The sequence below is a fragment of the Ceratotherium simum genome, chromosome 40 (genome assembly GCF_057802395.1).
Source record: "Ceratotherium simum simum isolate JZ-2026a chromosome 40, ASM5780239v1, whole genome shotgun sequence".
Taxonomy (NCBI): domain Eukaryota; kingdom Metazoa; phylum Chordata; class Mammalia; order Perissodactyla; family Rhinocerotidae; genus Ceratotherium; species Ceratotherium simum.
The window spans coordinates 645,196-659,360 of record NC_141939.1 but is presented as its reverse complement, the minus strand read 5'-3'; the positions used below and the strand labels follow the sequence as shown (position 1 = coordinate 659,360).

The 14,165-nt window shown below is 44.6% G+C and overlaps 1 protein-coding gene across 1 annotated transcript; it reads right to left on the bottom strand.

Moving 5' to 3' along the window:
- Positions 1–8,270: 8,270 nt before the first annotated feature.
- Positions 8,271–13,673, bottom strand: IL1B (interleukin 1 beta). Its single transcript, XM_014791611.2, has 7 exons — positions 13,441–13,673; positions 12,953–13,014; positions 12,375–12,426; positions 11,910–12,114; positions 11,205–11,366; positions 9,798–9,928; positions 8,271–9,079 (listed from the first exon to the last, which is right to left on the bottom strand). The coding sequence occupies exons 2-7, from the start codon at positions 12,997–12,999 to the stop codon at positions 8,867–8,869; spliced, it is 810 nt and encodes a 269-aa protein (XP_014647097.2). The 5' UTR covers positions 13,000–13,014; positions 13,441–13,673; the 3' UTR covers positions 8,271–8,866.
- Between the last annotated feature and the right edge of the window lie 492 nt (positions 13,674–14,165).

Here is a 14,165-nt window from a genome sequence, read left to right as displayed (position 1 = left end):
CTTCTCCAATAACTTGACGCAAACCACAGGGTAGCAGACTCAGTCAATTCTTAGGGTTGAGGTCAGGCTGCTAAGTCAGTGGGAGGCCTTAATCCAAGGTTTTTAGCTGTGAGTTGATTTCACAACAAGCCCCATGGACATCTTTCAAATGGCAGCCTTACACAATTTTTATCTTAACTGCTTTCAACTTTTCCCACTTGATGTGGATAGACAAAATCTTGCCTCTTATCTGGATTGTTGTTAGTGTGTTTCGTTGCTTTGTCAGATTCAACTAATTTCTCTAGTACCTGACTTTTTTTCAATGTTTGCTGGTAACTACAATTCTATACTCATTATATTGATTAATGGGTGCTTTAAAATCTCAGCATTCTTATGCATTTATTGCCTGTGATTACATAAATTCTTATGCATGTATTGCCTGTGATGGCCGCTGCTCACAGCTGCCATGTAATAATGAGAGAGAGGGAGATGGCTCTCAGACTCCTCTAGAAACCAGTAGGACCTTAAGGGGGTTGAAGGTAAAGCGCACAACAACCTTTGGAGTTTGGCAGAGGATGACTCCAAGAGAATGTGCCAGTGGCCAGGGCAGCTCAGGCTGTTTGGTCTGAGATTAAGAGCTAAGCAGTGGAAACCATGCTGCGTAGGTAGCCAGGAGAGGAGAACCCAGTCATTGCAGGGATAACTATCACAAGGATCTGAACAGCTAGCATTACTGAGCACACTCTATGTGCTAACTCATTCATAAGACAGGAGCAGTCAGGAAAAAGCTGCGTTGTATTTCTACCCCAGGAATAACTGATCTACTTGCATATGTACCCATGTACATCACCTCCCTTCATCACCTCCTCTATGGGCTACTCAAGGCTTTGGCTCCTGTAATCCTCCTTTTTCTCTCCTGCATTGTTTCTCTCTTCCTCCTCCTGACTGATTCTTATGAATCTACCAATGTACTATAACAACTCCCATCTTAAACATAAAAATCCTCTTTAATCCCACAGCCCCCTCTAGCTACCACGGCGTTTCTCTGTACCCCTTTCTCTCCCTTATATTTTACAGCAAAACTACTCAAAGGAGCCTTGTCTACTCGCTGGCTCCACTTGCTTGCCTTTCATTCTCTCCCAAACCTGTTCCAATCAGGCTTTTGTCCTCATGCTCTGTCCTCACTTTTGTTATGGCCACCCGCAACCTCTTTCTCATGGAATCCAATGACCTCCTCACGTATTGAACCTCTCAGCATCATTGGATCTGGTGGACCTCCTTCTCCTCTACCCACTTTCTCCTCTTGTCCTCTCCCCTCTCCTGATTTTTCTCTTACCTCACTGGGTACTCCTCTTCAATCTCCTTTGATGGCTCCATTTCTCCCTTTCAACCTTTCTGTGTTGTGCCTAGGGCTCAGTCTTTGGCCATTCTCTCTTTTCTAGCTACATACTCTTGTTTGGTAGTCTCATGTTATATGCCTTCTACCTGCCAGTTACTCTGGAATCTGAATCTCAAGAGAGATTAGGATTTTATATTGTTGTGGATATCCAATAGGTATCTCAAATATAACTTGGCCCAAATAGAACTTTGGGCCCCCTCTCCCCCCAACATGATACCTGTTCTCTCCTGAGCCTTCCCCATTCCCTTTAATACCCCCATTTACCCAGTTACTCAGTTCTCAAACATGTGAGTCCTCCTTGATTTCTCTCTTTCCCTCATCTCCCACATTTACTCAATCAGCCAGTTCTGTTGTCTCTGTGCTCAGAATATATCCTTCACCACCTTCTCTCCTATTACTCTAGTCCCAGGATACCATTATCTCCTGTGTAGTCCATTGCTGTAGCCTCCTAACTGGTCTCTCTTCTTCCATTCTTGACACCCTCTCCTCCTGCCCCCAGGGTCCATTCTTCACACAACAGCAAGAGTGATAAAACAGAGATCATCCCTTCTGTGTTTAAGAACCTCCATTGGCCTTGCATGACGCACTAAGTCCAAACTCCTTACACAGAGACCTGTCCCTTGCCTACCTCCCTCTTGCTCACTCTGCTTCAGCCGCATGGGCCTTCTTACTGTGCCTCATTCATACCAAGCCCACTTCTGACCTTGGGGCCTTTCCAGTGTAAGCTTCCATCCTCTTGGCATGCTGTTCCCCCAGAACTCTGCAAGAGTGGCATCTTCCCTACATTCAGGCCTCTGCTCAAGCCACCTTCTCAAAGGGGCCTTCCCTGACCACCTTACCTAAAATAGTACCTCTTATTGCACCAACCACTCTATCCTGTTGCCCTGCTTACTTCTTTTCCTGTCACTGATAGCGAGCTGAACCACAGATGCTAGAGCTGATTACCTGACCTTGTACCCTATCCCACATTATTATGAGGAAGAAAAGAGGTCAGAATAAGAGTGAGCCAGGCCTCCACTCTAACCTTCTCCCCCTAACTGTGCAGCAGAGCTCGATTAGGTGTTGTCACTGTGGTCACCTGACACCCTGACATCAGCTGTGGTCACTATTGGCATTCACCCAGTCCAGTGGACACAGCACCAGGGCCAGCAGCCACATGAGTAGTGGGAAGGAGGGCAGAGTGCCCTTTATGTCCCACTGTACATTTGCCCTTCTCCCACTCTTCAAAAAAGGGGAGAATGGCAAGCTTCCTACACATTCCTAACCTTGGGAGGTTACATTGTCCTGGGGTATCAGAGCCTCTGGGGCACCAAAGGAAATATCTCAGTATCCAGTGAAGAACTGTAAGGACTCTTGCAGCTCTGGCAGTTTCCATTTCTTTACTTCCAACAAAACCAAAAGAGGACCTAAATAAGTTGTTGGTTAATAAATCATTAGACATAATTTTTGATGATAGATGACAATGTGATTTTGGCAAGTAACTTAGAAGGATTTCAAAGAATTCAGTGACATTGCTATAATAAGATTCCTTTCATTCCCATCTACCTATTATTTATATGTACAAGTTTTCCCAGCACTTACATTTAAAAAACCAAAATAAGAATAGATCAATGTTGAGCTCTCATTCTAATTATAGTAATACATAAATACATGAAATAATTTTAAAAAGCTCTGTCTCATCAAGATATCTTGCTAATAAAAAATCAACATTTATAATATATTATGTTTATATATTTATGTTATTTGGATCAATGGTATACTAACAATAACTGTAATGATGATGGAACCTAGAAGAATTTTTTAAAAAGTTAACATCTTATGGTTACATAAAAATATTATAAATTAAGTTTTGATTGAACACATATTTTTATTATTGTGAAGAAGGATGATCGGTGAGATGCTTTTAAGCATAATATATATTACATTAGTATAAAATTTCATGGGGGAAATGAATGGAAATATCATTTCAAGGAGAAAAAGGAATGTTGTAAATTTTTTGACTGTTGAAGAATTTGTTCATGTAATTTTTAGATGGATGACTAGGAAAAAGTCATTATGGTATTGGGATTTCAATGGATACATCTACAAAAGTGATGTAACAGTTTTATTTTAAAATGTCAAATTTATAATATTCCAGAAATAATAACATTTGCAATTAACTATTTAAAATTATGGTGAAAAATTTTAGATTTTAACATAAAACACATATGTCGGTGGTGGTGGGGGTGAGACTACAGTTTTTCAAAATTCTTGTAGATGTTATATAATTTAAAATATTGGAAGACCAACATCCTACAAGGGTTAGGGCCCTGGACGGGCCTTTTGGGGAAGGAATGGGACTTGCTGCTGTGGCAGTGAAGATCACAGTTAACAACGCATCAGGAGGACATTACCTACTTGGGACAAGGGTCTCACCCTCCAGGCTGCAAGGGCACTGAGGTTTAGCTGCCATGCTTGACATCTCTTCCAGATGTTCCTGATACTTTTTTTTTTTTTTTTTGGTGAGGAAGATAGGCCCTGAGCTAACGTCTGTTGTCAATCTTCCTCTTTTTGCTGAGGAAGATTGGCCCTGAGCTAACATCTGTGCCCAGCCTCCCCTATTTTGTATGTGGGATGCCACCACAGCATGGCTTGATGAGCGGTGCATAGGTCTCCACTCAGGATCTGAACGTGTAAACCCCGGGCCGCTGAAGCAGAGTGTGTGAACTGAACCACTATCTCACCGGGCCAGCTGCCCTGATAATTTTGTTTTAAAGCCAAACCATAGTGTGTGTAGATGCTCCTGTATGTATCTGGATTCCACATATCCCTCTGCTCCAAGAACTCATCCAAACCCAACCTTCACATGCAAACTATGTGGCTCCTTTGGCTAGGGGGGTCTTCACGTTGACTTGCAGCATCAGGACGTCAGGATTCTCAGGCAGTGGCTGGGACTCCTTTGGCCCACACTTCCCGATCCCTGGCAGATGAAGGATTTCATGCCTTATTGTCTCTGAGGGCTGATGGAATTGTGGTGCAAGGGGTGCAGGTGAGGAACTGGAGAGAAAGAGAAGCATTGGCCCTTTCAGACAGCCTGTGGGGAAACTCAAGACCTGGTATTCAGTGGCTGAATACCAGTCACCACTCACACCTTGGTCCCCAGAAGGCCCCACTCGCCCAGGCACAGGCCTCACCTGGACCCTCTGTCTCCAGCTGCCCCATTTGCCAGAAGATGAAGTGTTCTCAGAGATAGCGAGGCCACACATGTGAGAGAGCAGCCCGGGCCCCTGGCACCCTCCTTGCTTAGGAAACTCAAACTATGAATGAATCCATAGCAGAACTCTTTCTCAGCTCTTGGATTACAAACACCCCGTGTTTACATTAGCCCCTTCTGGCCCTACCCTTCCTGGTCCACGTGCTGTATTTCCATGGTTTCATGATCTGCTTTCAGAGAAGGATGTGAATTTTCATGATTATTTGTGTAAGCAAACAGTTATGCTGATACAAATAAGGAAAGCAATGCTTCTGGCCTTCCCTGGGAGAAAATCTAATCGCTCAGCTCGCTTCCCAACTGCCAATTTAGGAATCAGGATGTGGGTGAGATGTGATAGGAACTGGGAGGAGGCACTGACTGTGGTCCCACACCCCTGGGCGGGCATCACACCAGTTTTCTAGGTCATCCTCACCCTGGCTTCCAGTTGAACCTGATGTTTGTGGGTAGTTCAGCAAAGCTGTACTGGGGGAGGAGAACTGGGGTGGGGAGGAGGTCTGTGCAGAAGGCGTACTGACTTACCTTTCCACCTCTGACCAGGACATTGTAGCAGCCACCCACCCCCCAACCTGTCTTTCAGACCAGATATGCTCCCACACACCATTGCATCATTTACCTTCCCCCACCAGACACTTGCTTACTCCAGCCCAACCTCATAGGACAAGCCACACCCTAACCCCAGGGACTGCCTGTCATGGAATTGGAGACTTCAAGTCAAATTCACAAGTACTTGCCTCTTATTCTCCAGGTACACAGGATCTCCTTGAAAGCTGGCAGAGTTGTGGTGATGTGGTGTGTTACCTGCTGGAGGTGCAGACAAATTGACTTCCCAGCTCCTTGGAAAGACTTCCTACTCCTGGTTGCATTTCCTGTGCTTGGTGCAGTGGGGGGAGGGTTCTGGCTCTCCCCACTCAAATCATCTGACCTTTTCCATTTAGAAGCAGGCCATTTCTCTCTTCCAGGATAATGACACCTAGTGCAGAGAAAGGGAGAGCTGTTATCAGGGAAAGAACTTGGCCCAAACCAGAATAGCCCTTGGAGGGCTGATTTTAGTCTTTGGCTCAGATCCAGAAATTGAAACCCAGGCCTTTTGAACATTTTAATGTAGAAGATTTTTAAAAAATTATATAAGTAATTCATGAATACATTCCTCTTGTAAAAATTTCAAACATTGTAGATGAAGCTAAACTTTCTCTTGATGACCTCCTCCTCCGCCCCACCCCACCCCGCCCTACCCCCAGTAACCACTATTTTCAGCGTGGTCAATACCCTTCCAGAGCTCTCTGCCTTACATACTCTTAGAAGCACATGGTTATGCGTTTTTGATGTGCAGGGGTTTTTTTGCTTTTATGTAAATGGCATCATTCTGTACTTACTGTTCTGCAACTTGACTTTTTCTGTCAATGATTTTCCTGGATGTCTTTCCATTTCAGCATTAACTTTTTTCCTTTTAACTTGCCATGATATATTTAACCTTTTCCCTACCAATGAACATTTAGGTTGTTTCCAGTTTATTTTGTTAAACTTTTTGTAAACAATTCTAAAGTAAACATCCTTGAACTTGTTTGTTTAGGGAAGATATGAAATAGTGGAATTGCTGAGTCATAAGCATGTTAAAAATAAAGTAGACACTGCCAATTTTCTCTCCAAAATGGCTGTACCAACATACCATCACACAGATGATTTGGGATAGGCTTCCTCTCAAGGTGAGATGCCTTCACAATTTGTCATTCTTTCTGGCGTGTCCTCCCTTTTGGACCTGAGAGAGGTGAGTGGAATTGGATCACTCAACCAAGGAAAGGGGACAGTACCACTGCTGGGGCTCCCAGGGCACCTCTGCTTTCTTCTACAGATCAGCTTCCTGCTTCCCACCAGTCCCATTCCCTATTGTGGAATGGGCGCCACTTGGGTGCCTGCTCCTAACAGCCATTGTGTCCTTTGCACTGCAGTTATGAAGCAGACAGAGCTGCAAGAGGGTGCTCTGTCGGGTTGTAGGGCCTCCATCCATATCCTGTGATCTATCTTGCAGAGCTGCGAAGAAGGAGGAGGAGAGGGTATTGTGGGGTGAACTGCTGAGGACTGGCACATTTCAACAGTTGTTTTTCCCAAATAAGTCATATGCTTTTTTTTTGAACAAAAGTCTTTTTAAATATTATTATTGTTTTTATTTCTGAGTAGGTAGTATATTCACATGATTCAAAAATCAAACTATATAAAAAGTATCTGGAGAAATGTCTTTCTCCCAGCCTTGTCCTCCTGTATCTTATTCCCCAGTCCCTCAGAGCTACTTTTTAAACTTCTTATGTATCTTCCAAAATTTTCAAAACCAAATACAAGCACACTGGAAAGTATTGCCTTTTTTTTCCCTACCCTTTGTTTCTTAAAAGTTAGCCACTGTCAACACCCTCTGCCTCTTGCTCGTTTTCAGTTTTCAGCGAACCTTGGAGAGGATTGGTGTGTGGTGTGGAATGCTTTCTCGTTCTTTTTTATAGTAAAGTGCCATGAATAATTTTGATCACGTGCCATTTCACATGGCTGTATGTCCACCTGTAGACAAATCCTCAGAAGTGAAATTGCTGGGCTAAAGGGGATGTGCATTTGTAATTTTCATAGTTACTATCAAATTTTCCTCTACAAGAGTTGTGCCAATTTATGCTCCTCCTGTAATGTTTAAGAGTGGGGATTCCCCCACAGTCTTCCCAACAGGGTGTGACGTTCAACTTCTGATTTTTGCTAATCCCATAGGAGAACATTGGTATCTCAAAGTGCTGTTAATTCAGCTTTCTTATATAAGCAATATTGAGCCTCTTTTACTCTGTCCAAGATCTAATTGTGTATCCTTTTCTGTGGATGGCCTGCTAATATATTGTTTTGGTGGATTTTTGTTGTTGTTTTTCTACTGTTTTGAGGGAACTCTTTATATTTTAAGCAAATTATCCCATTGTCTGAGATAGGAGTTACCAATATTTTATCCCTCGTTTGTTTTTGTGTTTTGACTTTGCTTCTGGTGACTTCTGCCATCCTGGAAGTGTACTGCCTGCATCATTTCTTCTCATACCCCCATGCCTTTCTTCATTCTGGGCCCTCCACTGAGAGTGCCCTTTCCTTTCTTTCTACGTGGGGAACTCCTGCTCATCCTTTGAGGCCTGACTCGTGTGTCACCCTTTCGACCCTCGTCCTTCACAGATCTTGTCACTTCTGCTGGCTGCTCCTTTCATCCTTTATCTTACCTCTACTTGTCATGTTGCCTTATTTTTGCTTGTATACATCTGCCTCTCCTATCTACCTTTCTTGTTTTTGTACTCCCAGCCTCTAGGACGTAGCATTTGTATAATAAATGTTTGTTGAACAAATGAATAGAGAAATCATTGGCAGCTGTTACTACCCACGCTTACTCCCTATAGGGCTTCATCTGGTCCTGTTTTATGAAGCTTGTGCATCAAATGTCCCTTTGTAGAAAAACAGAAATGAAGGGGTGTGGTAAGGAGGCTTGTCTTGGTGGCCAGTGACGTTTCTAGGTACTTTGCAGCACTCAGTGATGAGGAGTAGGCTTCTAGCTCCCTGAGGAGAACTCTCATGGTCCCATTTATGTTTTCTCTTCTGTGTCAGCTCCAAGAAAAGTCAATGACCACACAGACATAATATTTTTTTCAGCAAAGTTTATTTCAGAATCATTGAAACAGTGTGATCATACTCCCTCACTCATAAATATTCCTATTTAAATAATCTGAGCTTATATATTTTCAGCCTTGGTGAAAGGACTTGATGTAAAGATGGTACTCTAGTCCAAGTTAAACTAGTTCCATAGATATTGAAGATTGGGCTCGTTCACAGACGCTACTGCTTCTTGTCCCCCTTGAATGAAATTAAATAGACTAACCCACCAATAAATAAATAAATAAATAGTTAAGTGGTCATCAGAAGCTGGGCTCAAAGGACAGAGGGTTTCCTTGAACCTGATGTGCAGTGGTTTCTACCAGGCTGGCTTTGAGTGAGTAGGAGAGGTGAGAGAGGCCCTGTTCAGCAGAGGAGGTCTGAGGATTGGCCCTGGGAGGAGGGGCCTGTTCCTCCAGGCTGGTGAGCAAGAGATCTCCTTAGCACTAATATAGGGAAGGCAGCTGGGCATTGATTAGACAAGAGTGAAGTTCAGCTTGCAGCCGTGTTCAAACCCCCTCTATTCCCCTCTGCCACCTCTAGGGGTTCTTCAGTACATGTGGACTCTCTGGGTATGCTTCTCTTTAGGCAGAGATGATTTCCATGGTGAAATCAGTTATGTCCTGGCCGCCTTTGGTATTTCCTAGGAAGACGGGCTGTTTTTCTGTTTGAGAGGTGCTGATGTACCAGTTGGGGTACATTGCAGACTCAAATTCCACGTTGCGCTTGATTTCCAGCTTGTTGAAGACAAATCGCTTTTCCATTTTCCTCTTTGGGTAAATTTTGGGGTCTACCTTCTGCAGAAAAACAGAAGTAAGAATTTTTGTGAGGGAAGGGACCAAGACACTCTGGTAAAAATGTTCCGTGGGTCAGCTAAAAGGAAACTGAGGTTACAGGACGGGGAGTCAGACTCCTGAGTTATCTTTGTGACCCTAACTTTCTGTGTGGTGACTAAAGGAGCCCTTATCCTCTTGTGAAACTTAGTATCAAATTCTGGGGAGTACAACATAGGTGGGAAGTCTTTTAAAAAGTGAAAATTACGTTAAACCTTCTAGGATTATCTAGTTTTCAGAGACTTTTCCTTTGGCCTTGGCTAGAATGGGTTTGAACTTGGAAATGATGGTTTTGCTGGGAAAGCAGGGGGGGAGGGTGATTATGGGAGTAGAGTGGAGTTGATGACAGGTGCCTTGAATTGCTTAATTTCCCAAAGTGTCATCTATCAAATGGAGCAATCCTAGCAATGAATAATCCTTCCAACCCTAACATTGTATAATCAGTTGGGTGTTAACAATGGCAGGAAATAATAACATCAGCAAAATGATTTAATTTTCTGTAGCGGGAGTGAAAGTTGCATGTGTGTAACAATTGCATTAAATTTATTCACATTTATGCAAATTTGTCAAATACATGTGCTTCCAGATTTTCTGTGGGGAGAAGGTGGCTGTCTTGGAAGTAAGTGATGGGTAAGGGTGCTTCAGAAGAGCCAGAGAAGGGCCTGCAGCCCCTGGTACTCACCTCCAGCTGCAGGATGGGCTTCCCGTCCTTCATCCCACACGACAGGTACAGATTCTTTCCCTTGAGGCCCAGGGCCACAGGTATCTTGTTGGTCTCTTCTTCTCCTTGCACGAAGCTCATGCAGAACACCACTGAAGAAAGGAGAGGGGCCTCGTGGTCAGGGACACACAGCAGTGCGGGGTTGGCCCAGCCATTGGCCCCCAAGCCCAGGACTCATAGAGTTTAGCATCCTCTGTGGAAACCCACATTGAGTTTCCTGTGGCCTAACAGATAGAATAACTGGGCTTCTCACAGGGTCAGTTGGTTGCTTCAGGTTTTCCCCAAAGAACGTCTAGGGGTTTCTCAGAGCTTTGTCACCGTGGCAATGAAGAATTAGGGGGTCTAATTTTTAAAACTGAAAAAAAGAGGGAAAGAAGGAACGAAGGAAGCCAGTGTCACTTGTCACTGGCCAGTCATGTGCCCATCTGCATAGGCAGAACAATTTGATCCATGTGAAAGGCGAGAAAAGAGGTCAAGCTGGGCTCCCGAAAGAAATCAGGCACAAATGTATTTCAGGAACATAGAGCTGCAAGTGGGAAGAACTTGGGAGAGGAGAGGCTTAGCTGGGAAAAGTGGCTCCAAAGAGAGACACTCCTTTTAATCTTCGTTAGTCACAGTCGTCTCACTTGGAGGCCCCGAGGTCACGCTCACAACCCAGTTCTAAAGAAACAGGATTGTCTTGGCCTGGCTGAGAGTGGGCAGATTACCCCCAGTGATGCCTCTCTCCAAGGTCAGCAGCCTTGGAAGAGAACAGGTTGCTGCTTTCAGCTGTTCCCTTGGGCATACTCCTGCATGCAGAGTTCAGCCACAGTGGCAAGGTGCCAGGCAGATTTCCTCAAGTAGTGGGCTGCCCAGTCTCGAAACATTTGTGAGTTACAGTAGAGAGATATGAGTTCCTGCTTGTCAGTAAAATTTCCCTAGAAGGAACCATCTGGTATTAGGCGGGAAGGATGTTAGGGGCAAGGGTGCAGGGTTGGGAATGAGGATGGGCATGTTATCTCTTCACCATGCTAGTTTCAACTTCAACAACAGGAAAAAAGAACCCACAGGCAGTTAGGTCATGTCCATCAAATGACCCCTTTCCAATGGAAGCATTGCCATTGCACTATCATTAAATGACTTGGCTGGACAATGGTCCTGGGTATGCTTGAGCAGTCTAATTTCTCAGAGTTACATCTCTTGCTGAAAAATGAATGTGCTAAGGGAATCAATCTGGTGTCGTTGCCAGGACCAAAACAAAAAGTTTATATGTTGTATGTTTTTTCACTTATGTTGATAATTTGCCTTAATGTCCTACTTTGTTAAAAAATGTGGAGAATTAGCAAGGTGTCAGGAGGCCAAGAAAGGAATCAAGATGTCCCCAGTTACCTTGTTGGTTTGTATTCTCTCCATTGAGGTGGACAGCCTGCAGCTCACACGCACTGGACAGCACCAAGGATTTATGGTGTGTGTCCTGGAGTCTGCAGTTCAGCGATTGCACGGTTGCATCACACATAAGCTCATCCTCCCAATTCTCACAGGTGACGGGTTCTGGAATGTGGAGCACATATATTGTTTAGAGAGAAAATCAGAAGGGCAGGCCTGATGGTGTGAGGCAGCAGAAGTTGGTTGCTTGGAGGACATCTGACCATGCCAGCCAAAGTTCGGTTATAACATTGGTGGGGAAGAAGTTGAGGTAAGAACACTGGACCTGGCACCATAAGATGTGGATTCAAGCTTCAGCTCTATTGCTTGCTGTGGACTAGCAATAGAGCTACTTATGTAAAATGGCAATGGCAGTAACACTGGCCCAACAGGGATATGGTGAGACTTGCAAGAGATAATATAAGTGAAACCACTCAGAATGATCGAGTGATTGGCAAATGTGAGTAGTTATCAAGGTCTTACTTTAGGGATAGTTTCAATTTAACAGAAGATTAATTTGGTTTCTAGGCTTCTGTCTTCCTCTCATCACTGTGCCTTCTACTTTTAAAGGGCTTCAGGTTTGGGGGAGTTTAGTTGACTATTGAGTTATGGATGCCTAGAAGGAAGTGACTGGAGATCTGTCTGCCCTCAGCTCTCATTAAGTGGTACCTTCTTCAAAGATGAAGGAAAAGAGGCTCCTCAGGTCATCATCCTGGAAGGCCTGTGAGCAGGGACTGGGTATCTTCTTCAACTTCTCCACAGCCACAATGATCGACGCGGCATGCTTGAAACTCTTGTTGTAGAGCTGGTGGGAGATTTGCACCTGGATGCCCCCATCTCCCATGAAACTGAGGTCCAGATCTTGGAAGCCGCCCTGTGAAGAGAGCAAGGGAGAGAATCTGTTAAAGTGCTCAGGCCAGAGAACTCCCATTTTGACATTAGAGAGGTGGAAGGGGCCTTAGAGGTAACTGAGCTGCTAGTGATAAAGACTGGTCTCTCTGAAGCCCAGAGAGATTAAGCGGCTTGCCCAAGGGCACGTGGCAAGTTAGCGGCAGACCCAAAACCAGAATGTGGGCTCTCTTATGCCCATGACAGAGCCCCTGCAAGGGTTGGGAGCTAAGCTCATGGTCTCACCTTCATCTGTTTTGGACCATCCTCCTCAAAGAACAGGTCATTCTCGTTGCCACTATGTTAAAAACAGAGAGATTGCTCAGTTAATTGTCCTAGACAAGTTTATTTTTCCTTCCCTGCAAACAGTCTTCACTGTTAATAGGAAACTGCAAACATCATGTCCCTTGAAGCTGCTGAAGCTGGCAAATTCCATGATGATATGCATGGAACAGGATAGGAGGAAGGGCAGGTACCCTGGGTGCTCCCTGTTGGATCCTGAGACCTAACATCCAGCCCAGTTAAAATCTGAGATTTCCTTTGCACTCAAGCCAGACTTTGCCAAGGGGTCCCCTGTAGTGCCCACTTGGAATCTTTTCTTTCTGTTTACCATCTGCAGGAAGCCCCTGCAGAAACAACATCTGGATAGCCTGTGGGTCTCAACGCTGGATTTCCAATGGGAAATCACACTTCACCCCAGGGTAACTTGGAACCCTACTTGCCACTGGAAGAGGCAGTTAGGGGACCAGTCTCCAAGCACAGATAACACTCCACAATTGAAGGGAGACCCTGCTTACATTGCTGGTCTCAGTCTGCCCACTGACCTGCAGTAAGACATCATTTCACTGGTGAGTTCAGGTACTGCTGCCATGGCTGCTTTAGAAACCTGTGTAAAGAGAAGAAAATGAGTGACCACTTGCCATGCCAGTCCCCACGAGGACTGCCTTCATATGTCAGTTTCCCTCAGTACATGGCAGGCATACAAAGAAACAATCTTTGAATGAATGAGTGAATGCATGAAAGAGCCTTCTTTTGGGTCCAGAGGAAAACATTTGCTAAACTAAACCCAAAGCAGGAGTGTATTTGTTAGGAAACCTGGAGCAGAGCCTTTGACACTGATGTCTCAGGTGTCAGCTGCCAGATAAGCATTGCTCATTCCCAGGATATTTCACAGGTCATAGCATAACCGTACTCCTGGCATTTTTGGAAGAGGCAGAGAGGAAGGGAGGGAGGGAGAGAAAGAGAGAGAGAGAGAGAGAAAGACAGAGAGACTCCCCTAGGACCTAGCCATAAGGAACAGTTCAACTTGTACCTGAGCAATGAAGAGTGGCTGGAGAGAACAGAATCCTGGAGTGGCCTGTTGTGCCTCGAAGAGGTATGCTGTCTACCAATTTCTCCCTCACTGTTTTATGGCCTTCAAAAGCAGAAGTGAGGAGCTGAGAAATTTCCCCTTTGGTTAACTGATTTCACAACCAAGTTAAAAAAAAAAAGAAAAAGAGGATTGATGGGAACTTCTTGGAGAGGGCAAACTGAAACAATTGTCCAGTTCATGGATGGGTAAGTGGCAGCAAACTATGACACAGTTGTGCCAATGTGTCATCATGCAAATATGCATTGTTTTCTGACAACCATTATGCAGATGATGTCAATTTTAAAATACGGGATTTTCCTAGGTTAGAAGAATGTTTTGATTTAGGATCTTTGGGACAAAGTGGAGGACACGTAGATGCACACACACCAACACACTCCCTCCCTCCTTGCACTTAATTAAGTTTAGGAGACTTCCCACTTGGAGATGGAATAATGGGCATAAGGAAGTAACAGTCACCCTCCCATTCTGGGTTGGGGGCACTGTTCTCTACCTTGGGAGCTCAGGGTCAATTACAGGAGCCTCTGGGAAGACATTTGACCTCCCTAGGATGGAGCAGAGAAAATAGGGTTGTGCAGGGGTGCAGGCTTCTGACGGGGCTCATTCAACCCTTTCAGCCCAGGTGCTGATACCCTAGCCAATCACACATGGAATCCATATCAACGTTT